The sequence below is a fragment of the Lagopus muta genome, chromosome 2 (assembly GCF_023343835.1).
Source record: "Lagopus muta isolate bLagMut1 chromosome 2, bLagMut1 primary, whole genome shotgun sequence".
NCBI classification, from domain to species: Eukaryota; Metazoa; Chordata; class Aves; order Galliformes; family Phasianidae; genus Lagopus; species Lagopus muta.
In genome coordinates, this window is record NC_064434.1 from 89,299,078 (window position 1) to 89,325,143 (window position 26,066).

General features: G+C 36.1%; 1 protein-coding gene across 4 annotated transcripts in view; it reads left to right on the top strand.

The window, feature by feature from the left end:
* Positions 1-25,842, top strand: part of CENPF (centromere protein F) — a 36,768-nt gene extending 10,926 nt beyond the window's left edge. For all 4 annotated transcript variants that reach the window (XM_048936374.1, XM_048936375.1, XM_048936373.1 and 1 more), the window contains exons 9-20: positions 1,636-1,764; positions 3,296-3,418; positions 7,050-7,185; positions 8,276-11,691; positions 13,238-15,520; positions 16,081-16,233; positions 17,312-17,488; positions 18,201-18,362; positions 19,707-19,887; positions 20,294-20,770; positions 22,303-22,496; positions 24,309-25,842. In XM_048936374.1, coding sequence (XP_048792331.1) covers positions 1,636-1,764; positions 3,296-3,418; positions 7,050-7,185; positions 8,276-11,691; positions 13,238-15,520; positions 16,081-16,233; positions 17,312-17,488; positions 18,201-18,362; positions 19,707-19,887; positions 20,294-20,770; positions 22,303-22,496; positions 24,309-24,518 — 7,641 coding nt within the window. In that variant the 3' untranslated portion in view covers positions 24,519-25,842. The remainder of the gene's footprint in view (positions 1-1,635; positions 1,765-3,295; positions 3,419-7,049; positions 7,186-8,275; positions 11,692-13,237; positions 15,521-16,080; positions 16,234-17,311; positions 17,489-18,200; positions 18,363-19,706; positions 19,888-20,293; positions 20,771-22,302; positions 22,497-24,308) is intronic.
* Positions 25,843-26,066: the final 224 nt, after the last annotated feature.

The window sequence follows — 26,066 nt, forward strand, 5'->3', positions numbered from 1 at the left end:
GTGAAAGCTAAATCCTGGTCCTACTAGATTCTGTCCCGTAAAAGCTCACTTGTAGGTTTCTTATTCCATTTCAGTTTCTACAAGGCAGGTGAGTTTTCAATATGTGTTTAATTAACTTCCATAATGGGAAATGCCTGGGGCTTCTAAAGCCTTTTTCTTAGCTGGTAACATAACCTGGTTTCAGAGTTGCACTTGCATTGGTACATAGTTTCAAATGTTTTCTGTCCATTTTCATTTGAAAGCTTACATCCAGTTTCCAAACTGAAAAGGTGGAATTTATATCTTCCCTTTCTTCTGGCATTTGAATTTTAGATGTCCTAATCTAAATCCTAAGCTAATCATTTAGGCCTCTGCTTTACCTTGTGTTATCAGAGGCACCTCCAGAAGGCAGGTTATTCCTGCCATTTAGATGTTTGTCTTCACAGTTTCTCTGAATTTTTGCTGAGAATGGAAGAGAGCCTCCCCTGTAAGCTTAGAAGTATGTAGCTAACTTTTGGACATCTAAAAGTAAAGGAACTACTTTTTTGTTGTTTTGAGTGTTTGTCTAACAAAAGGTTTTTTGCAGTTTCTCTCTTGTAGTCTTACGGTTTAAAAGACAAGGTCTTTTCAGTCCCTCAGCTTTAGAAATAATTATTGTATTGGTATGGGATGTAAAGACATTGAATTAATCTCTTCATTAATAAGTTCACTAGGGTCCAAAGGGCCTCCTTGCATGCACTCAAGAAGTGCTTCTGGCCAGAGGTTTGCAGAAGAGCTCTTTACATCTAATATGTACTCTATTCAGTGTTAGTCACTAGCATTAACTAAAGTGACATTGAGCTGTTGTCACATCTTTTCCCTCCAAATTACACAGTGCTTCTGTCACCTTCTTGTGTGGGAATATAATTACAGGTTTATCTGTATCAGTTCTATGCAGAAGAATAGTGTGTAACAAATGCATATTTTTAGCAAAGTTTAGCGAAGATTGATGCTGCAATTTATACAGAATTATAACTGTAATATCCAAAGGCATAAGAACAGACCAAATGAAAATTGCTATCATGATTGTTTTTCTTAATTGATGCCTACTTGTGTTGTAAGAGCCACATGAAATGTATTGTTCTTCTGTAGGTTTCACAAAATCTTTTTTGTGCCATTTTCATGAAAGACTGCCTTTGTTAGTCTCTTGTTGATTAGTTCCCATGCTGGATATTATTTTATAAATAAGGATGAATTTCCCGGGGGGGAAAAATATCACACCTACAGTGTGGTATATAAGTAATGATAAAGAAGAGTTGATTTTGTCCACTTGTAGCATAAAGTGAATCTTATTTGAAACACGTCTGTAAGATAACAAATGTTAATATTTACTTTTACTAGATCTAGGTATTTTTTCCCCCCTTTTCATGATATGACTTTTGCTATCATGGAGTTTTTCAGTAGATGACACAAACTGAATTAGAATCATGTTCGTCCACATGAAACTTGCAGCACACACCAAAGTTGTATTTAAATTATTTATTGCGTAAGAGGAGTGTTTCTGAGCTGGCAGTATCTGCAAATCAGTATTCTTTTGTTATAGCTACAGGTCTCCATTTTTGTTCCTGGAACTGTTTTATGTACTTATTTCTTTGCTACTTTACCACTGTCTTCTAGGAACTCTCTTGTCAGCAACGTTCCTTGCAAAAGCTGGATCAGCAGAACAGTGATGTAAGAAACAAACTGAATCAGGAGCTACAGCAAGCCAAAAATGACTTCAATGCTTTGCAGGCAGAATTTGACAAAGTAGGTTTTTATATTAAAAGCTTCTACTACTGCTAGAATTTAGTAGTCTTGACGGTACTACACAAAGTAAATAATAATAATCAATGTGGGGATTTACATTAATATTTTGTGCAGTTTGCATTAGCTGCTTTGTATTTACCATTTCTCACTTCAACGCTACATATTTAAATGTGAATTACAGAATTCAAAAGGTTTGGGATTAGTCCACTTTTCATAGGGAAGGAGAGCAGCGCCACTAAAATAAGTCTGTTGAATGAGACAAGAATAACTATGGCTGTTCACAAGAGACACCTCGTACAGGAAACCTGCAGAGGTGCAGCCTGATGGTAGAGCTAAGCTGATCTACAGGTAGTCAGCTGATTCTTGGAACTACAGCTGTATTTCATATACTCTTGGTCATGCGCTGCTGTTACTTCCTTTATAGCTGCACCTGCACACATTTGAACCTGCAGAAAACTGATAGTAGATCTGAAAAAGCAAAATAAACAGAAAGTCCATGTGTACACGGGCATAAGAGTTTTCCATAAATATGACTGAACTGACTCTCCCCAAAAATCCAGATTATTGTCAGGGCTTGTGTGAGGGGTGCTTTGAATGTTAGGGAGATCTTCCCCAGTTTTGGCAGCAAGTAGCCATTAGGTCATATTAGTTATGATGGAGCCACAATTTTAAGGTAGTTACAATGCAGCAGAAGCCTAGAAGAAGGGAAGACTAAAAACCGTATGTATTTAGGGGTCAGAACGCTTCTGGTAGCAGCTATAAAGCAGCAGAGCTAGCTGAACTAGTAAGAAAAAAAAAGTCACGAGTCTGAAAGTTGTGTTGAGAAGACCCATTAGGTGGGAGGCTGAACTAGGACAGTATTTCTGGAAGTGAATACATTGTGAAATGTTTTAGTGTAGGTTTTTAATATACATTTTTCTTGAGCATATGCTACTAAAGAAATTGGTTTCGTATTGAAAGATAGGTACTTCATACAAGTACCTTTCTACAAGAAAGCCAATTTATTATCCCATGACCTCAGAATTATTATATTATAAATATGACTATATGTTTTTCTTGCTTTCTTGTTTTGACTTGCTAATCGTATTTCCTTTCTTTTAAATCTGGAGCATTATAGGACTATTTTGAAAGAGAGAATGTCTGTTCAGTTTCTCTAAAACACTGTCCATGGAGCGAGAAGTGCAGTTGTGGTGCTTAATTTCTGATTTCATAGCTTAGCAAAAAGGCTGTTATGCCTCCAGTCTCATTTATACTCTACAGTCCTATCATCTACATTGTGCTGATGTATCTGCTAATTGAATATACTCATTTGTCTCAGAAAATCTGTATTTATTTTAGAGATATGCCATCTTTCTGGAGGTAAAAAGGCAGAAAGGCAATAAGAAGTTGTTTTCTAAACCACAGTGCAGCAACCCTAGGTCCAAGATGGAACAAAGGAATGTAGTTTTATTTTTCTTTGTAATGGATTAGAATTTAAAGTTTTATGCATGGGAGTTTTAAAGGAAAAAGTAAATTTTCAATACTCTTACAGATAATGGCAGTGAAACAACGCTTGGAACATGATACCAGTGATCTTACCCAGAAGCTGTGCAGAGCAGAACAGGCTTTGTTAGCAGCCCAGGCTAAGGAAACGGATCTCACAAGAACCTTTGAGGTAACCAACGCAGAAGGGTAACAGAGTTATTATCATAAATTACCAATCTGTAAACATTAGGACTGTCTATAAAGTATCTTTGGACACTTCTTATGAATTATCTTAATAACACAAAAATTAAGTCTTCACTAAGTTTCCATACACTAATTCAGCTTGTGCAATTGGCTGATGGACTGGGATACAATGTTATAATTCTATTCAACACTCTTCAAGTTCACATTAGACTTCTTTTACCAAATGTGGGCTTTTGTTTTAAGATATTCCTGCTTTTAGTCCTAAAATAAAAATACATGTTTGTTTGACTTTAGAAGTACATTCTACAACCATTAGTGCATACTACTGAACTGAAAATCATATGCAAATGCTCACTATGTTGTCTTGAAACAACTGCATTTTTCTAAAAGGGAACAGAATCCAACATTTTTACACCACTCTAAACACTTCCCTCAAAACGAAGATAAATTCAGAAAGATCTTTATCTTTTAACATGCAACCTCATATTTATAGGGGCAGAAATCTTTTCCTGTCTTACCTGCCTTTGTCTTTTCAGTTCCACTGTTTTGCTTATGTAGCAGAGAATCTACGATTAAAACTATTACAGGTGCACTACTATGTGAACCACTAGGTGACAGAATGTTTGTTTTCTGCTTCCAGTTAAAGGAAAGAAAGCCTATGGAATCTATGTCAAAGATTTGTTTTACTTAAATACTCTCATCTGGCTTGTTGCCTGTTGTTACGAGCAGATATAAAATCTGATATAATTTCTGCCAAAAATTCAGTGAGCAAATTTGAAGTAACATAGGTGGTTGTTTTTTTTGTTTTTTTTTTCCCCACTAGTGCTCTCAGTGATACAGCTTTAGTATATTGTGAAACTTTGGTTTAGGTACATTCATGCTGGTAGACTACAATGTCTGGAAATGTTCCCAGTTATTGGAATGTGGCTATTTAAGCTGTTAATTGTTAGAACACTATTTCACATGGCTTTGGCCCAGCTGACTAGCACTCTTGTACAATTCCCAGGCACAGTTTGAGAGTTCAGATGAGCCAAGGGCCATTCCCAGCAAGCAGTTTGGTTACAGCCACCTGCTTTGTAAAATACAAGATTTTAATGGTACAGATATGGACTGTCCCATGTCACTTGGCCTCAGTGCTGGATAGTCCTCCTTGGCACATGTGGCACATGTTTATTTAGTAAATAAACATAAGCAGTGCCTTCTAGTGGAAATGCTGATCAAGAACACTTTTGTTCTTCCCACGTATAACAAAAGAGAAAAGCCTCTAGTAAGCTTCTGTGCAATCCCAGTGTAACCTTTCATATTGATAAAAGAATGGGGAAAAAAAAATCATGTACAGCAAGTATTACAGGCATATATTACATGCCTTTTCCTGTTTTGAAATTATAAAGTGAGGCTTGATACAGGATGCTTGTTTTGTGTTTTTTTTTTTCTTTGGGATCCTGCTGACAGAGAACATCTTAGTTTGTGGAGATACTCTCTTTACTGCAAGTTCTTGTAGTGCTGGTTTTTATCTACTGATCTTTTATCCATCTTATTGGTCTGTAGCTGCAATCATGCTTTTCTTTGTATTTGTTTGTCATGGGCAGACAATTAAACAGCTGGTGACAGTGATATTGTTTTAGAACATGAGCGATACATTTAGAAAGAACCTGAATCTTGGGATGTAGTAATACTTGAAGAAATCAGTAATGCTGCAGTTTTCTCTCTGTCTTGACTTGCATATGATATTATGGTGCATGCCGCAAACCTTAAGACATGGCTTGTCATCCTCAATCATAATTAAGTGTAATGCAAAAAAAAAACCAAAACCATCAAATTGTTTTGAAGTCCTGGAGGTTCTGTTGACTGTAGATCTTGTTTATAGCAGTAGAAAATGACAATGAGATTGTGTTGTCTTTGGATTTACTGCAGAGAGAGGAATAGAATCTTGCAATAATGTTCTAGCTTCTGTTTGGAGAATACCATTGTTTTGTGATGGTTAATCCACTGCTGTATTTACTCCTTACTGTGTAAGACTGACATTTCAAAATATTGCAAAATAGATGCACTTGTGAGACAGACTAGGTATGTTTAATTTAAGGACCAGTAAGCTTTGCAATCATGATATCTCTGTGGTACAGCAGTTATGGCATATTAAGATATAGTTTACATTTTGATGGTTCTAGCAAGCCTGTGCTGTTAATGGAAAAAGTTGATCAGTCTGTCCCTGTACTGCTCAGTCTGCCCACTGAAGAGTTTCTCCTGATCAGTAGTACTGTGTGTATATTTTCTGGAGCTTAGTGTAGTTCTCTGATTTTTATTTTCAAATCATGGTTGCAGAATGGAAAAAGTTAGTAAAACATCATAGAAGTAGAGTCATTAACTGGATCAAAACCAAATTGATTTTATTTCTTATAGCTTTGGAAAATGCAAATGGAAAGTTGTTATCATATGCTTTGATAAATCGTGGCTTCTTGGGCTTTGCTGAATGCTGTTAATTGGAAATGTTTTGCACTAAATCAAAATAATTGGACTTCTCAGCTGTTTTAATTTCTTAAACTTATCCGTTCTTCTGTAAATAGATCACTCCAGGTTTTCGAATAAACAGGCATGTTTAGTTCCTGTACTTGTATTTTCATGCAGCACTTGGAATGCAGGGTGTTTTGGCAACTTGTAACTTGAGAAATTATTGTTGGGATAACTAGAAAACTTTGTTCCTTGAAAATTTAGTGACTTTTTTTTTTTTTTAACTCTGAGTAGGGAGGGCTATGAGTAAAAGGAAAGTTAACTGTTTATGACAGTGACAATTTTAATCATGTTCTGAGGGTGGTTTATTTATGTTGCTTCAAAAACAAGCCTGCCATGCCAGCAAGCATTTAATATTTTTCATCCAGACGTTTCTGTTTCTTGAGCTTGGCTTTTGTGAATTGCTGTCCATCTGCTAGTAGTAAATGGATGAATAATAGACGACCTGTTTCCAATTGGGCCCTGGCAGTGCCATGCCATCTGTTGTCCAGCAGTACAGGAGTTTGGAGAAAAAGGATTCATTTCCCTACAAGAACTTTTGTTTCATTTCCCACGTGCAATGGCATTGTACAGATGATTACATATATATTTTTAAACAGTTTATTTGGAAGAAAGTACTCCTAATGGCAAAACAACCCTCTGAAAGTGTAAGCACTTCTAAATAAAATCTGAGCTTTGTTGCTATGGTGATGGGTTTTTTTGTTGTTTAATGAGAAGTTGCCTCTATGTGAGATAAGTGAAATTTAATCTGCAATTTTCTTTCTGATTTTGATACCATTTTAGGGGGTTTGTTTCTTCAGGTAGAGCAGCCTTACTTAATCAACTCTGATTTTGTAGGTTATGTTCCATCCTGTCTGCTTGAGCAGTTATGTGGAGCTGTTTGCTGTATGTAAACAGTGGGTACCTAACAATGTCAACTGGCAGCATCCCTGAGAGGCTGGCAACTAGTTAAGCTCTCATTCAATAAATGTTCTCAGGCAGCTCTTAGGAACCCAAGACCAGCTGCCTGGAGACGACTTAGTGGAATAGTTTCCTTCTGACTTAAATGAGTAAAGTTCTTTGAACTTCTTAAAGTATATGAAATGTGTTCATTATTGATATTGTTTTAGGAAACGAAGAAGGAGAAAAACCTTCTTGATGCACAGTATGAAAAAAAACTGCGAGAAATCCACCAGCTTGAAGAAGAACTGGGAGCAGTCAAGCAATCTCTGAAGCAGAGCCAGAATTTTGCAGAAGAGGTGAAAAGTGAGTTATGTTTTTAAATTTGCATGTCCCTTGTTACTTTCTCAACAATGCATGTTTTCTGCAATACTGTAGGTTTGATTGTGACTTAAGAAAAAAGATTTCTACCATGGGATATGATTATGATGATATTCTTAACCTTGACTAATGTGAAAATGAATTTTTTTGTCTAAACATATGCAATTTCTGAAGATATATAATTTTGAAAATAGCTGAAGCACACTGACCTTAGCAGCAGGATGAATTTCATAGAGTATATTTAAACCAGGAAACTTTATTTTCTTATTATGTGTTTGAATTCTTTAATGAAAAAAACCCATTATCTAAGCACTGATATTTGGGTGTTCCTTGCAGTGATTGTTCCTAATCAAGAACAAATTTTTACAGAAACTAAGTTGAAATACAAAATATACTTCATAGTTCTGCAGAATCAGGTGAAAGGCTATGGATTCCCACTTCTTTCTGTGCAGATTCAAACTTCGTGTGAGATTTCAAAGGAAGGCTTTTGAAGTTGATTCTTTTCTCCTGAGAATTAATCACCAAATTTATCACCTGCAAGGCAATGATGCTTCTGACTGGCAATTTGCATCTTTTATCAGCTGTCTAGTAGAATGTAGTGTCCTTTTCATTGTTCTCTGCTATTCTGTATTCCTTATCAAAGCAGTGTACCCACGACGGCAATCTAAAAAATGACTGTAAAATTAATTTTTTTTTGTCAGAAAAGGAGTAGGAGCCTGATCCATGAGAATGGGTCTGGATCCATGAGAATGTATCTGGAATGTTACAGGTATTTAAAAAAAATGGTGAAAATGAGGCACAGAAACAACAGATAATAACCTGACAAGTACGTAACTGACTAGACTGTAGCACAGACTTGTATCAGGCTGTAGAACTGGAAGTGGACAAAGTCTATGAGTATACAGTGTCTGTCTGAAGAGATATGGATAATCTTTTTTTTTTTCCAGTGAGGCAATATAACAGTAATACACTACACTAGAATAATTAAAAACAGTAAGTGGTCATTTTTCAGTTACAAAACTATTAAATTGGCCAATAGTGTCTAGCAAAGTTCTGACAGTGTTCTCTGTTGCAGGTAAGAATGCTTCTCAGGAAGCAGAGCTGAAGTTACTAGAAGAGAAAATTATGGAGCAAGAGAGCACTCTTTCCTTGGAGAAACTGAAACTAGCCTTAGCTGACATGGAAAAGCAGCAATATTCTACTGAAAATCTGCTCAAGGAGAAAGAAAATCATATTAAAGAACAAAACTGTAAAATAAGTAAAATGGAGGAGGAGTTGGAAGCTTTGCAGAGACTCCTTGCATTTAAGCAGAAAGAATGTGAAGAATTAAAGAAAGAAACAAATGCTTTTTCTGAATGGAGAAATGAAAATGATCATGTTATAAATAAACTTAAGTTGGAAAAGGAAGATATGCTGATTCATATTAGTGACTTGGAGAGTTCCCTTCAAAGCCAGCAAATTGAAAATCGTGAACACAGTGAGAAATTCAAAATAATGGAAACTGACAGAGACAGGAAGAACACAGAAATCAAAGAGCTCAGAGACATGCTAGGATGTAGAAGTGCAGAATTAGAAGAACAGAAAAAAGTTTGTGATGAACTTCGACAAGAAGCAGAATGTTCTGATAAAAAGTACTGTAAAGACATAGAGAATATGTCCTGTAAAATATTACAGCTTACCAACCAGGTTAGTGAACTAGAAGAAAAGATACAACTACTAACAAGTGAAGGATTGCAAAGGGAGCAATATTATCATGAACTGCTTGGTGAATATGAAAAAATTTGCTGTCTTGTGAAAGCAAAAGATACTTCAGAAATGACAGAAAATAGAGAAGGTGACTTACACGGTGGTCAGGAAGAAACTGCTTTAGATAATAAGCAACTAGCAGCAAATAAGCCTGTTGCCAAGGATCATGGATGTGCAAGAGCAATGCTAGGAACAGAAAAAATGAAAGATCTGATGGTCTTACAGGATCAGATCTCTTCTCTTGAGATTTCCCCAGTGGCTCAAAAGCAGCCGAATTCAGATCAACAGCACCAGGATGAAGACTTACTGCAAACTGAGAATGAAACAGATGAAAGATTATGTGATGTAAAACAGAGGCATGAAAGCTTTGTAACAGAAACTAACCAGTACTTTAGTAACTCTAAAGCAGATATTTCGGCACATCAGAAATCTATTAGAAAAACAGTCACTATTATTGAGGAAAAGGACATGGAACTTCAATCTCTGAGAGGAAGACTGAAAAACCAACAAACAGAGCTTCAGGATTTAAAGGTCAATAATAAACTCCTTGAGGATTCGGTGAGACAGCTGACACTGATGTCTGAGACATGGGGTTCAGAGAAGAAGGACATGTCTTCACTGATTTGTTCATATAGCAAAGAAATTGAGGAACTTACTGAAGAAAATGCAACCCTTAAGGATTTAAGGAGAGATTTAGAACAAAGCCAAATAACTTTACTGGAAGAAAATAGAAATATTTCTAATAGTTTAAAGGAAAAAGAAGAAATAATTTCTGAAATGTCCAGAAAACACAAGGAGGAAAAACAATGTATGGAAGCAAGAGCTGAAGAAATCTCAAGAGAGCTGAAGGCTTTGCAAGCACGGTATAAACTGGTGGAAGAAGAAAATGTAAATGTGATGAGCATTCTGAGAGAACAGACTGTTGTATTTGAGGAAAAGAAAGCAGAATTAGAACAAGAAGAGAAATTGGTACTTAATGAAAATAAAGATATATTATATAAGCTAATAGCCTCAGAAGAAATAAAAAAGAATCTGATTCAAGAACTTCAGCAACTGCAGTCAGGTTTTTCTGACACTGAACAAGTGCCCTCTTCTGAGCTTGACTGTTTAAATCAGGAAATGTCAAATGTCAAGGCAACACAAAATGCAATTCAAGAGCAACATAGTACTATGTGTATCCAAGACAGGGAACAATTGGTGGAGGAACTAGAAACAAAAAGTGAACCTCTAGCGTATGACTCTACTTGTGAAAGAAGGCTCTGTTCAGGCCAGTTGAGGAAGACCATGGAAGAGAAGGATATAGAATTGAATAAATACCAATTTAATCTTGAGCTTCTTCAAATGGACTTGGAGGACAGAGGGATCTCCCTGGAGAACTACAGGTTAGAAGTGATGCAACTGAAGACTGCTTTAAAAAAGATGGAAACAGAACTTGAGAAAAGTGCGAGGGAGAAAGAGACACTGCAGCAAGAGCTGCTGTCTATTAAAGAATTGAAAGCTTCATATTCTCAGCTGAGATTCCCGAGTGAAGATAGCCGGTTGGAGGATAATGATGATGATGTTTCTCACAATTGTGGCATAAGAGAAATGGATGAGTTGGTCTTGTCATCCTCTTTGCAGGTAATAACAAACAAACTGAGTGAACTGGAGAAAATCTGTGAGAGATTGCAGAATGAGAACACAGCATTTGTTTCCGCATTTAAAGATTCAAAAACTGATGGCACCACAGATATTAATAAAGTGGCAGAGGAGAAAGAGAACATAATCAATACAAATTTACGAACTGAGAAAGCTGCTTTTCAAGATGAACTTATGAATGAAAGTGAGAACAGCGATTTGAAAATGGATTGTGGCAATAAGGAAATATTTGGATTTAAAGAACGTAGTACTGGATCCAGTTCTGACTATGAAGACTTGAAATTGTCCAGTGAAGAAGTTAAAATTTGCTTTGCGGAAATAAAAGAGAAGCTTTTCTCTTTCCAGAGCGAGCATGTAAGATTGTATGAACAACACTGTAGTATGGCATCAAAGATAACGGAGCTACAGTCTTGTGTTAAAATACTGAAGGCAGAAAATTCTGCATTGTCAGCGAGTATGAGCAGTTTTCATATAGATTCTCTGAAAATGCCACTGTCTTCTAGCCAAAATGAGACACAGTCTAAGTTAGATGAAACTAAGTCTACAGACTCTTTATTGGATGTCACTTTCTCAGAAGTAAGTAAGGTTGATAATTCTTGTAATGGTGGTGTGTGCATATGGACAGAGGAAATTAATCATCTGAAAAGTTCTGTGGAAGGAATTTCAGAAGATGCAGCTAAAGTTTTGAATGAAAGTGGTCGTAGTGGCCACATATTGAACTCTGTTAAAGAGTTCAGGAGTAGTACTCCTAACAAATCTAATCCTGAGGGCAGAATCAAAGAACTTGAAATGTTATGTCAGGTATATGAGAAGGTCATCAAGGTGCTCCAAAATCAACTTCATATTCAAGAAAATATGAAAACTGAGGAAATACAGGAGATGAAAAATATTATGCTTTCTGAGAGAAAAGAAATAGATAAACTACAAAATCTGTCTGATAAGAGAGAATGGCAGCAGGAACTGAATTACCTGACTACAGAGATGGAGTGCAAATTGGCAGAAGAAGGAAAAACTGAGAATCTGTCTTTTGACCTTAAAACAGCAAGTCTCCAACTACAAGTCCTCAATTCAGGTTCTCTCTCACTGCTGTGCATTGATACTGAAAACGTAAGTAATTACAAGGCTTTTTGTAAACCTTCATTTGTGGTAAAGCCAAATTTGGATTTTACATATTAAAAATGAAATATGTTTGAAGTTGTATCCACAGAAGTGGTACTGTTTAGAGAAAGTAGAACAATAATCTGTGTCTTCAGTTTTGTCTTGCATCACAGGTAATCATGAGAAACGACAAAATCAGCAGCTCTTGTCTGTTAGCATTGTGTAGTACATTGTGCTTCTTTCTTCAAGCCCACGTCAGTGTGGATTCTGCAGCGCTAGCTGATGCGAGTGTGCTGTATGCATCTGTACCATCTGTTTACAAGTGTAGATCTTTCCTGATTTAATACATCCTGTTGAAGATGCCTGTACTTTTCATGTTCTTCCATGTGACCATATCAAGCAAAGTAGGACTGCTTTCGCACCTCTAGTTCCCTTTAATAACCTCAACAGCCAACCAGAACTAGCTGGTAGCAGAACAGATATTTTTCCATTCAACTTCCTTCAATATAAGTAAGAGAATGAGAATTTTGGAAGTCAGTGCTGTCCCTTCTTTCAGTACATCTTTCAGAAGATGGCATGAAACCAATGAGCTAGATTTTACTGGTCTTTGTAAAGAGTCTTGTGTGTGGCAGAACATTCAGAATGGAGGAGAACCATTTCAATTTGTGCACACAACTGTATTTTGCTAATTCACCCTAAAAGTAGGTCTAAAAAGTACATCTCCTGCCTGGGAGAATTCTAGTTTGGCTGTTAAATCCTGTACGAATAGCCTCCAGCAACTAACCAATGCGGGCCTGGAACTGGCAGTTTAACACTACTCTCACAGTCAGAGCATTTTGAAGATTTCCATTTTGGCCAGCTGTACAACACTGAGTAACTGTTCCTTACAAAAAAAAAAATATTTCAGTTGTATGTGTCGCTCATGAGTAGCAGTTAGAGTATCTACACTGATACACAGCCACCTAAAGAAAGAGATACAGCTCTTCAACGTACACAGCTGGAGCTCTTTCAAGATGGAATACCTGGTGTACAGATCATTCAAGTCCTCCCTTCTGTTACAATTTTTTTTCAAGTCCTCAGTTTTCAGAGTCAATCATTTTTATTTTTCAAATGAGAATATGAGATAGCACCAAATGTAAACCCATCTCTGGTAACTGAGAGATTATTTGATTTGGGCCTTGTCCCTCTTAAAGTTTTTCTGGTGTCTAATAGATGGTGAATGTGAAACAATTCTCCCATAAGTGATACTAATTTTTACTGTGTCAGCTGGATATTTGTTTTCCAAAATATTGAGGAATGTTTGCATTTTTGTTGACATCTTTGCATTTCGTTCTTCATTAAACTAGGGTGAAGTTTCCTCCTCAAAACCACTAAAACTTTTCAGCCAAATATATGTATATTCATAAGTGTAAATTTGTAAATTCTTCCCATAGGAAAGCAGATTCTCAGTTTTCTTATGGCTTAAGAAAATTTTTAAGACTCACTTTCCCTTTTTTTTTTTTTGGTTACATGCATACTTTTTTTTTTTTTTTAATATGATTCTTTAATTTTGCAGGCCACTCAGCAAGAAAACAATGGTCTTTATCAACTGGGAGTGCCTGTTGGAACTCCAGCACTGGGAAACAACAAACCAAAACTCATTCCCTTGGAGAAAATGGCTGTAGGAGAGACGGCTGTGCATGAAAATACTACTGAGACCACTGAAGCAAAACTAGTAGAAGCTTATTCTGACAAGTTTCACAGAGGAGAAGAATGTACAAATATGTCAAGTAAAAATGCCAGCTCTTCATATCACGACAGCGCACTGTCATTTTCTAATAGTAGAATATTTTTAAGTTCAGAGGATTTCTTTGAAAATGAAATAAGCACTGAAAATCATCAAGAAGAGATAAAACAAAAAACTGTTGAAGATTCAAAACTGGTCTGTGCAACAGAAGGCCATAAAAATGTTGATTTTCTCATGGAAGTCAAGGAATTAAACTCACAGGAGGGCCTTCAGAATGCACAGTTAACTCTGGAGAGCTCAGCTCTGGCAGAATTGAAAGAAACTGCTGTAGAAAAGGAAGAAAACAGTGGCACAAAGGAAAACCTGGAATCAGTTTCTGTCAATAAACAGCAATTATCTCATGGAGTAGTGTCTTCAGAAAAAGAACCTGAGAAAATAAGTTCTAAGCACAATATAAATAAAATTAGTTTGTCTAATACAATCAACGCACTGGATGATATTGAAGTGATCAAGGGAGACTGTCATGATCTATTTCTTGGAGCTGAAAATGAGCAGAGGCAAACAAAATCTGAGCAAGTTAATATGGAGATGCATGCTTTGTTTGTAGAGGGTAATGCTGAAATTCTTTGGGCAAAGTGTCAGCAGTTAGAAGAGGACAGGGAAGTTAACCTGAAAACTATTCCTAGCCTTCAAGAACAGCATGTTCCAGTCGCAGCTGAGAGAAATCATATTGGTCAAGTACATTGTGTTCTGTCTGGAAACAAAAAAGAACTAGATCAAGAATATCAGAAATTAAAAGAGTTAGAAATAAATAAGGAGGATTCTGCCGAAATCATTAGAAGATTAGAGAGTGAAGTAAAGATACAAACAAATCTGCTTGAGACTGAGAAGTCTGATACAGGTGAACTATCAGATGAGAAGGATCACCTTCTACAAAAGCTGCAGAGTTTAGAAAAGGATGCATTGTCTTTCAGGTTGGAAGAAGAAAAACTCCAAAACCAAGTGGCAGATTTGAACAAGGAGAAAACAGTGCTTATGAGAGACTCTGAAATGATGCAGACTAAACTGAGTGCATTGGAAATTGAAAATTCAAAGCTTTCCAGGTATTTGGATGGCTTGATAACAGAAAAACGTGAACTTGCTGCTGGACTGAACTCAGCACAGAAAGAAGTAAATCAAATGCGAGAAGGAATGGAGAAGCTGAAAATAAAAATTGAATCTGATGAGAGAAAAAAACACTACATTGCTGAAAAGCTGAAAGAGAACGAAAGGAAATCTGATGCTCTTTTGGATAAAGTAGAGAGGCTTGAAAGAGAATTGGAGATGTCAGAGGAAAATCTAGAAGATGCAGTTGTTCGACTGGAGACTGCAAAAGCAGAGGCAGAGACATTAACAGCAGAGAAGGAAGAGATGGCTGAAAAGTTGAAATGTCTTCAGTCACAAATCAATGATCTCACCTCACAAAAAGAGTGTTTGGCTAAAGATTCAAAAGATAAGCAAGAAAGGATCCTTGAACTGGAGTCTTCAAATTTGACTGCAGCAAAACTTATAGAAGAGAAGGAGAAAGAAAAGATGCAAATCAAGGATGAGTTTGAAAATGCTGTGTTACTGTTGAAAACTGAACTCAGAGGTATGAGTGAGAAATTAGAGTTTGTTTCCAAGGAGGAAGCAGTTGCTAGAGCGAAAGAACAAGTTTTGATTAATCAGGTGGCTTGTCTTGAGCAAGATAAAACAATGCTATTACAGGAGTGTCAGGAATTAAAAAATGAAAATATAGAGTTGGGTCACACAAGGGAATTACTTGCTCAAGAAGTTATGGAATATAAACAGAAGCTTGAAGAAAACATACAGGAAAATCATGCTTTTCAACAGCAGATAAAAGAATCAGAGGAACTGTCTTCACAGTTGACACGCATGGAACATGAGCATGAACGCTGGCACCAGGAAAAACAAAAGATGCTGGATTTAATTGTTGAGTTGAAGCTGAAGGCACAACCTTTTTCTGATAATGGAACCTTTCCGGATATCCTGCATATTCTAAAAGTGTCCTATAATGACCTTGAGAAGGAGCTGGAATCTGCACTTTGTGAAAAGACTGCTTTATGTAAAAAGGTAATACCATTTCTAGGAGGGTTGAGTTCCCTTTTAAAGAACAAAAGGATAAAGTGTCCTCTGGGCTTACCACTTCCTTAATAAATTGTATGTTAAAATAACATTAACTTCAGACTTTTACAGGAAGCAGCCTATTTTTGAAGTTATGTTCTCAATGCAATCACACATTTGCACTGTAGTTAGAGCTGGAAAGCAGGATGATTTTTTGTGTGCAGTGAATGAAAAGATTGCTTGAAAGTAGACATAGAAGTTCAGGTTCAAGTAATCTAATAATGCAGGATGTTTTCCTCTTTCCTGTAGAAGAAAAGGAGGAAAGGCAAATTTTAGGTGAATGAGGTTTTTATATTAAGAATAAGTACCTGAAGAGCTCAATGGAAAGTGAAACACCAGTTGGACAAATGCTGTGTCAGGATGGCATTAGCCTGTAGTAACTCGTGCTTGGAGTTGGGCCAGCGAGGGGAGTAAATTAACTCATCTTTAGAATTGCTTATATTTATGCAAGAAAATTCTTCAGAGATCATAGCACTTAATACAAATAATGATGGAAAATTTAATTTCAGGTGAATGAGCAGACTGAAAATTGTATCGAGCTGGAAGTCAAGCTAAGTGATGCTGAACAGGCAATTTCCAAATTACAGGAAGAATTTACTACGGAGAGGAAGAAGCTTGCTGAACAAATACAACTCCTTCAAGAACATTCAGAACAGAACAAAGTTAGTTACTGCATGTGTAGTATATCTGTGTTCAAGGCCAGGCTTACTATCATTAAGAATGCATGGAGGTTGTTCAAGGGACTCTGCTAATGACCTATTATTTCAGGTTCTTGCTTCCAAGTTCTGTATATATAAGGTTCCATTCTGAAATGGAATGATGATTAGTTAAAACTTTTCCCCCTTTTCTTTCTGTTAAAGGAATTGAATTGTTTTCGTAGTGTAAATGCCACAATTGGCTATCTGAAAATCTTTTGCTGCTAAGAGTTCTCTACTGCAGGCATTCAATCATTAGGCTGAGGATGTTAGATTAAAAATTGTCACATTTCTCAAGCTTGTTTTAAAGAACAAATTATTTTCAAGGAAGAGTCAAGGGAGAAGCAGATTATGAGTGTTTAAGATGTTCCTATTTAATACTCAGGCTGTTTTTTTACCAGGGTGATGACTAAGTCTTGTTTATTTGTGAACAATATTACATGTTTATAAATGAGCTTAAGTGACCTTCTGACCTACTAATGATATGGACAAAATTTTATAACCAAGGACTTAGTTCTGTTCTGGTGCTGAGGGTGTTGGATGGAAGAAGAACTGAAATTTCTGCAACTTTCAGTAACCCTGTATGGAAACAAATTTTCCTTTAGGACAGGTGTCCAAAAAGTACTGCCATGAAAGTAAATCAACATGAAAATACTTAGAAAGCTTTGTTAACTTTGATAGGGTGAGAGATGACCCTTAGTGTTTCAAGTCACTCTGGAGAAGCAGTCATATGTTTATGTCTTAAGCAGAGGTTAAGCTTTGGTTTTGGCTGTGCTGCTTAATTTAAGTGTTGGCAGTTACACGTAGTGTACCTACCCCTCAGGCTGTAGTTTTTATTTTGTAAAGACTTTCCTTTGCCTTCCATCTTGTCTCTTTGTGCTCAGATTTTTCTCTTCTTTGGTTACAGTGTGTTTAGCCGCTGTAAAATTTGTCTTAGTAAGTTGTCTTTGGAAGTTTCAGATACAAAGTCAAATAATTTAACGCGTTAACTGATCCTCCAATTATAAAATTCTAAACACTAATAGTGTGCTTTTGCTGTTTTTAGATTGAGCTGCATTTAGTTGTGTCAGAAAAACATGAACTGACAAAGAGTTTGGTGGCAGTCCAGAAAGAACTACAAGAAAAAGAAAATATAATGAAAAGAGAAATATCAGAGTACCAAGACAAACTGCTTCAAACAGAGAGAGAGCACCAGAATGCTTTAAGGGAAGCAAACAGAAAGGTAAATCAGGAAACGGGAAGATAGATGCTATAAGGCTTTTAATTAAAATTTTTAATTAAATTATAGATGTTTTACAAATTTTTCCTGATTGTATTGCAAAAGAACTATGGTAACAGTATTTCCAAACTATATACGCTTACCTCAGAGCTCATTAAGTTTTTTTTTTTTTCCATTTATTTTACCTTTTTGTTTCATATAGAAAACTGTAAAAGGTGATCTTTACCTCAAAATTCAGTAACTGTTAAGTGTGTGTGTGTGTGTGTCTGTGTAGACATACATGTAACTTAGCTGGGACAGTGCTCTTGAAGAAGGGAGAAGAGCAGTGTATTTTAGTCTGGGAAATCATTTGTTTTGGCAGGTATGGTGAGGAAAAGTTATCTCCTGGAGACTATAATGACACATTTGTTGGAAATGCAGTAGATTTAGCTATGTTGTATACTAAGAGGCATCTTTTTTCTATGGAGGAGACAAACGTCTAAGCCCTATATAAGGGCTTTCAAACTGCAGACTTCTTAAAGGCAAGACGCAGGTATACAAAATGTATTTATACTTGAGACAAATTAGCCTTCCAGTTTTAAACTCCTCAAAGTGCACCAAGCAAACTTGCTATGAAATTCCTGTTGACAATGATATGCTTTTATGTGTCTCTTCAAAATATAACTGGATGTCCTTTTTAGCATCATGGTAATTAGGCATGTTTTTTTTCCTCTAGAATGAAATACAAATTGAGGCCTGTCAAGAAAAGATGAATTCATTAGAACACTTCATCAGCTCACAAAAATTGGAGATTGAGCATCTGAAGTCAACTAAAGAAGAATTAAATAATTCTCTTAAAGAAGCCAATCAGACCTTAGGAGAGCTCCTAAAACTTAAGGTAAGAAAAAATATGCAAGCAGTGCTGACTATGTGAGACGAAAGGCACAGTGCGCTAAAGGGAATGTGGAACTGGAGCCACTGCTGCAGACCTTTGGTTTGTCTTTGATACAACCTTTGTTTCTCTAATGAGAACACAGGGCATGGAGAAAATATTGTTACTATTGATCTACGTTAGAAAAATTGAGTTACTCATACTACACCTACAATTGCTTTGTGATGCTAAACACAGCTGTCTGTTATTTACTTTAAAAATTTCGACTGGTTATAACATGGTCAGAATACGGTCAGAGTGACTTTGCAGTGCATCTGTTTTCTGTTTGTGGATGGTGTTAAGGATAGGATATTCTGTTTTAAGCATTAGTCTTTAATTCTTGAGGGTTTATCAATTCTCATTAAAATTAGGAGCTCTGTTTACTGTGTGCAATTGATAATTTGGTAATAGTTTTGGTTGGCTTTCTACTAGCACAGGTGAAGTTTAACTGTCCATGTAACTGAATGCCTGTTTATTAGTTTCCTCTGCATATTTCTCATCTTCATTTCTTATCCTGCTTCTGTCTGTGATTGATTGCTGGCTCCAAATTCCTGCTTCTACTTCTGAAATGAGATTCTCTCTCTAGAAGGCTCTTGAAGATTCATAATCTATTCAGCATCCTTGCAATTAAGTGTTGAATTGCAACACATTCACCTTGCTCGAAATTTATTTCCTCCACTGTAGTGTTGATTGTCAATTAATTTGTTTAACACCAGCAGTGTGATGATTTAATACTGCAGGATATGTACCAGTGACAAAACATAGTACCCAGGGCAGTGTAACTGTGTGATACAAAGCTGCCAGCTGTGCTTACTGTGTGGTGCCAGACCAGATGAGCAAGGAGCAGCACAGGAGAGTGGAAGATGATGGAAAGGAAGATCTGATGCTGCTCAAAGTAGTATATCTGAAAGACAGAGTGCAAACCAGGTCTGTGTTATCTTGCCTCTGGTCAACGAGATACATTAGAGGCAAAAAAGACCAACTAGGAGAATGCTGTAAACTTTAGCATTTAGAATATTGGTTTGAAATGTATCACTTGGGAATGCAGCGCTTTATTATGCGAGGTCATTAGATGATATTAGTCGGAGAGTTTTCTGCAGAGTTAATCTCATAAATGTATCTGTTCAGAAGAGTGCTTCCCACTTTCTTGTGATAAAAGAGCTGCTATAAGGAGACTGTACAGAAACAAGCAAGCAAATCTATGTTACAGCCATAGTCCATAACTAATAGCACGTAACACTTGAGGTTAATAGTGTAATATTTAAACAGAAGAGTTATGTTTCAGGTGCAATAACTATTTTTTATTTGTAGGCTGACAATATTAATGCTATAGTTCAACTAAATAAGGAAAAAGAATTTGTCCAGAGTGAAGTGCAGCTGTGGATTAAATCCTGTAAGCAGATGGAACAGGAAAAGGAAGTGTTGCAGAAACAATTAGCTGACTATGAAGAACTACTGAAGAAGAAAGATCTAAGTGTGTCAGAAAAAGAAGGTAATTAAAGCTAGATGTAGTCTTAATGCTTTTATAGTTGTGTTAATTTGTAAACTTTTTCCCTAAAGTGCTAATTTGCATATGCAGCACTGATATAGAACATGATTTTTAAACTTAAATTTAAAAGTTGTGTTCTGAAGTTACAAAAGGACAGAAAAAATGTTTGCCTATGCACTGATCTAGGTTTCTTTTGGAATTTTTGTTTGTTTTCTCTTCAGCAAATATTCTACTACGCGTAAAATATGACTGATTTTGTTATATACTGTCACTTATTTCTTGTGGTTGCACAGTTGTAGAATATATGTAATTAATCAAAAGATGTGGGACAATTGTATTATACATTCTTGTATCTGCTTTTTTAAAAAAAAACTTCATTTATATGAACAAAGACACTTTATTTTGAAAGGTACTGATGAGAATGCCGTTACAGAAGTAATTAAATTAGAACTGGAAGAATTACAGGAAGCTGTGGAAGTGAAAACCAGAGAGGCAAATGAGAACTTGGAGAAATACTGCTCTCTAATTGTTAAATACTATAAACTTGAGGAAGCAAATGAGATGCTAAAAATGCAAGTCACTTTGTTGAATGGTCAGCTGAAACAGCAAACAAGTGATGCTGTCAGCAGCTCTTTGCTGAATTCAGGTAACTCATCAACAGTGTGCAGTCAGTCTGACAAAGAGATGAGATCGGATGAAGATACCACTAAGCCTTCTACTAAAAGACAAAGATGTGAAGACACCAGGAAGGAAAGTGGAGAACCAAGATCTCCTTTGCCAGAGACTAGTTCAAAAAAAAAGAGGAAGGATGATATCTGTCAAAACTTGGAGAATCAGGAGAACTCAGACTATGAGCCAGATGGGCTTCCAGAAGTAGTTAAAAGAGGTATTTATAACTTTTTTTTATATACAGTCAAATATTCTCTGAACATGATGGGTGTTCTTTGCTCTTTTTGTTTTTCTGAATTGGTTTTGCTCTTTGGTAACAAGGTGATAGTGCTAAACATTTTTGACTACTTTCATCTTCCATTAGCGTCACCAATGGAAGTTGTGACAGTTTAATGCAGATTTAGCATTTGTAGAACTCTTGTTTTTAGACCATCATAATACATTTACATTGGTTTTATAAATGACAAATTAATTATAGAGTTAACTAATCTGACAGTTGCAATTTTGTACTCTCTGGTGATATGTGTTAGATGGTAAACATCATATATTAACAGCAGCAAGATTTTGCAGGAACATGGCTTGCTCTAGTCATTTAAAAATGTTCTTTGAAGTAATCAAAACTTACAGAGGAATAGATGTAGAATGAATCTAATCTTAAAAGGCTATAAAGAGGGAATCCTAGAATATGTGCTGGGATGGAGTCACATTTGTTCCCTTTGTAGCTTCTTCTCTATTACTCCTTTGGTGGAGTTAATAGCTTTGGAGGTGGTTAATAGCTGCATGGGATTTGGCTGGCAGGCATTTGGTGGTGGGGCTGTGGGTTGCTGCTGCCCCATGCGGGGCACAGCAGATTCCACCTGGCTCTGCAGTGAATGATTTAAAATCTCTCAAGTCAAAACTGTTGCCAACTTTCAGCAGTGGTACCTTAACAACTTCCTGAGGATTCTGTTTCATTCTACTATTAACAAGGTGGAATTAGGTGGCCTGATATTTATATAATGGTTTGCATTATCAAACCATTACCTGAGTAGAATGCACAAATTAGGGATTAAAAAATATATTGTATGTTGAACTGCTTATTAAGTACCTTTTTCTAAGAAATGCAATGGTAATCATAAGACAAACTGTAAAGTCACCTCAGCTTCGGTAGTCACTCCCGGAAATCAGGACTTCTAAGCTGATACAGTATTTGCAATTCATTTTCTTACCAGCATTATTATTTTTATGTAAATATACCTGCTCTGAGGACACATGCATCAGTTAATGTATGACTTTTAGGCTGGATAGCAAGATAACAGAGAATGTGTAATAATATAGTTCTAAAATAAAGAATTTATAACTGTATACCATAAAAATAAAGAATGTTGTGATACAGTGTGTTCTGACTAAATGCTGGTAAAAACAGTACATGTGTTTTCGGGATGAAACTCATCTCCAGATGATGACGTGCCTATTTAGAGGGGGGGAAAAAAAAAAGACCCAATACTTTTCTGAAAAGCTTTGCTGTAGAATTACTTTTGTATCTTGCCTATTGTTTTCAGGACTTGTGTATGAAATTTGGAATACAGAAGAGCAATTCAGTAATCTTCTGGATTTTCAATAGGACAAATTATTTATTTTCATCAGCTGCTTTAATTCCCATGGTGGGGAAAAAGAAAGATCCATTCATTTGAGGAAAAAGTGTAGGTTATTTAGCTAACCTATATTTAATGTAAAACATGTATTTAATAGAAACTCTCTTTATTCCAGGTTTTGCTGATATCCCCACTGAAAGGGTTAGCCCTTATATTTTACGTAGAACCACCCTCAATCTATGGACCAGTCCTCATCTGGCTTCCCAAAGTGAGAACTTGCCCATTCCTACACAAGATGTACAAACAGGAAGATGGGATCATCTTGGTGAGCACTCCTATTCGACACCTGGTGGCAGCAAATCACAAAAGGTAACTTTTAAAAAATGTATCTGTGCATGAAAGCCATTATGTTCACTAAGCTTATTCATCTTGCTGAAATCTCTTTGAGTGTATCTAATTATTTAAATTTCTCAGCAGGGAAGTGAAGGTGAGATCATAAATACTGATTAGCTAAAACATAGGCTAGACCACATTAGTAACCTGCAAGTTGTTCCCATGATGTAATTTGTGACTTCATAGGGAAATCTACTTGGAAATGTAAATGAAATACAGATAGATTTTTTTTATTTCTTTTGTTTAGTATTAAAGAACAGATAATCTTTGGAGTACAGTTTTTTAGGTTTCAGAAAAAAAAGTGAACAGCATAACAACCTCTACAAGTCAGGGCTGAGGATTAAATTTTTCTGCTAACTTTTCTTGAAATTCCACTTTCTAAAAAGTTATAAAGTAATTGCAGATATTTGAGAGTGTGTTAAACGTGTAAATAGAGAACACTTAAATGATAAGAAACGAATTTCATGTTAGCGATTACCAGAGTTTGAGGTTACCAAAATAAATAATACTGAGTTACATTCTGAAGGATGATTTCATTAGTGAAAGAGAAGGTTTAGTAAAGTTTAAATTAACTTAGAAGTGTTTTCAGTAACGTGGCACACTGCTACATGTTTCACAGCACATCAGAATAAGGCATTCTTTCCAAGCTAATGCAAATGCTTTGCAGATTACAGAAAACGTTCCAGCTTCGGAATAGAAGTAAATCTTCTGTTGTCTGATATTTCCTCCATATTGTTAACCACACTATCTTAAAACTGAGCAACCAGAATTTGAGAGTACATATACATATTGATACTTATTTTACCTGACACCTGCATAAACTTCTTCCAATTTGCCACATTTGTAAAACAAACAAAAACCCCATTCTCATGGCAATCAGGGGAGTCTGCCATACAACTAAATATGAAATCATAAAGTATGACTATTATTTTGTTGTATTTAAAAAAAAAAAAGCTATTATTTTTTTGTTACTGTGTTGGCAAGATACCAGAAGAAAGTAAAGGCAAGAGCCTCAGAGATGGTGGGATTTTGAGCAACCTCATCTAGTGAAAGATGTCCCATACAAAGGGAGTTGGACTAGATGATCTTCCTAGCTCCTTCCAACCCAAAGTATTCCATTCTATAGATTAGATTAGTGGATGTATAGCCTTTGAGCTTATGAGAATGATCAGCCAGATGAGAACTGCAATTTGTTTTGAGCTATAGCACTATGAAATCCCTATAGTATTGTGAGAGTATATCTGTGGCATTTATTCATGTTTTTTCAGTGTCAGTTATTCTACTTGCTGCTGCTTACAAGAATTGCCTGGAGGTCTCTTATTATTGTTTTATTAAGTGATCCCAATGAATTTATTATTTATTCACAGTCACTTATCTGTGTTTTTCTATAAGTTTAGAAGTAAATGAAGGATGTTTGTTGGAGGAAAAAACAAGTGAACATAAAATGAAACAGCTCAATAGTACAAAAAGAAAGGAAATCATGGCTCCAAGAAGTTACATACTAATCACCTGCCAGCATTGCATAAGCCTGTTGTATGCTCTCATTGGCCACAGTCAAGGTTACAGCAAATAAGAAGCAATCACTAATAATCTGATTTTATCTTACGTGAGGGAATTATTTCCCAGTCAGTCCTCCTCTTTGCCAAAGCACGTATTTTTTTGTTAATATGTATGCACTTTTTTTTCCAAATTCCCAACAGTTTTCTTTTGCTGTGAGACTTCTGACCAACTGCAGGAAGCTAACAGTTTACCATTGCCAGTAAAATAGAACATTTATTTGTGTTACAGATAAACGAAGAACAGCATTCCCAAGCAAGAACAGCTTTTTCACCAATGAAATCTTCTTCAAGGTCACCTCTTTGGCCATATAAGCAATCCACAAATATTGTCTCTGACAATATTAGGGAGACTCATATGATTCATAAAGCCAGAAATTCCCAAAATGAACAAGCACTACACAAGCAAGATCAACAGCAAGAAAATTGTAAGGTGCAGTAAACCTGTGTGAATTTAATTGCAGCTCAGCACAACTGATAATGAAAAAATAGTTTTTCAAGTTTTTCAAGTAAATACCAGAACTACATTGGGGAGCAACATTTTTCTTTCTGATCAAATAGTTAGCAATATCCTTCAGATCTTCTTCTTGAATATGTACTAATAGTTGTGGAGTGATAATGGAACATGGAACTGAAATTTGTGGAATGATTATGAAAGAACAGATCTTCTGTGGAGTCTTCTGTAAATAATGCTATACAAACTTGTAAAAAGAAATTAAACCACTAAACCAAAAAATGGACTGCATGTTGCCTTGTAATTCATTGTTCCTGTTCATCCTGTGTACAAAAGGGTGATTAACAAATGGTAATTAAGATCACTTGAACATCTCTAAAACTATTAGATTTCAGGAAAAATGAGGCAAGCACTGTCTTATGATTCAAAATGAGGCAGCAATTTCATTTGCAACTGCAAATGCATGTATAATAACTAGATAGAAGCTGAATCCAGTGCACAGTGGTTTTTGTGCAACTTCTTCCACATGGAAAAATTGTGCAAAGAAGAAACTTGGTCCAAAAAAATCCAGAAAGGATTGTCCATTTTCCTTTATTAACTGTCATCTGCTAACCCATTTCTCTGTACTTCCTGATATATGCTGGCTTTGACTGTAGCTGGGAGATGTTATTGTTAATCATCATCTCTGAAAAATGGACACTGTGGCAACACATAGAGCTCACTCTACCAATAATGGCTGGCTGCTGGTTCTCTACAGGAAGTCATTCTTCAACCTTGCGATGCTCAGCCTTAAATGAGACATTTTATATGAAAATCATTGCAGATAATTGACTTGTAACTGTTGTAATAAATGGATTTAAAAAAAGAAAAAGTGGGGACAGCAATAACTCAGCCAGAAAAAACATCTAAAATAGAGCAGTTCTGTGCAAGAGGAAAGGGTCCCATCAACTCAACCAATCTTTATTCAACTGAAGAGAAATTACTTTTCCAATAATTCATATTGATTATGCTCATCTACCCAAGTATCAGGAAAATCAAGCACCAGTACACGAGAAATAGTGCTCTATGACTCCAAGCTACATGGCAGGGGGACATTATCATGTTCTTCCATCAGAAAGATGTCATTTCTTCCTTCTAAATCAGTAGATAGTAATATTTTCTATTGCCTGAGAAAGAGTTCTTGGAGAAATAGCATTTTCTTTTAAATTAAGCTGAACTTCAAAGTATAACAAGTGCTTCTCCAATGACACAAAGATAAGGTTCTACTTAGGTTGTTCTACTGGTTTTATGCTTGGACTATTTTTCTCTCTCAAAAATACAGAAGAAATGTTACCCTGCCTTACTGACAGCACTGTCAGTTAGAATGCTCTATCTGAGAAGACACTGATCTACTCATTGGTCTAACTGGAAGATCATTGAAGAATTTCAGCATTTGTAACTACAGGGCTACTACTTCAGTAACTACATACACCTACTGGTGGCATCAGGATCAGCACAACTTGTGGCTTTTTCTTAACCTTCTCTAGTTGTCTGTTC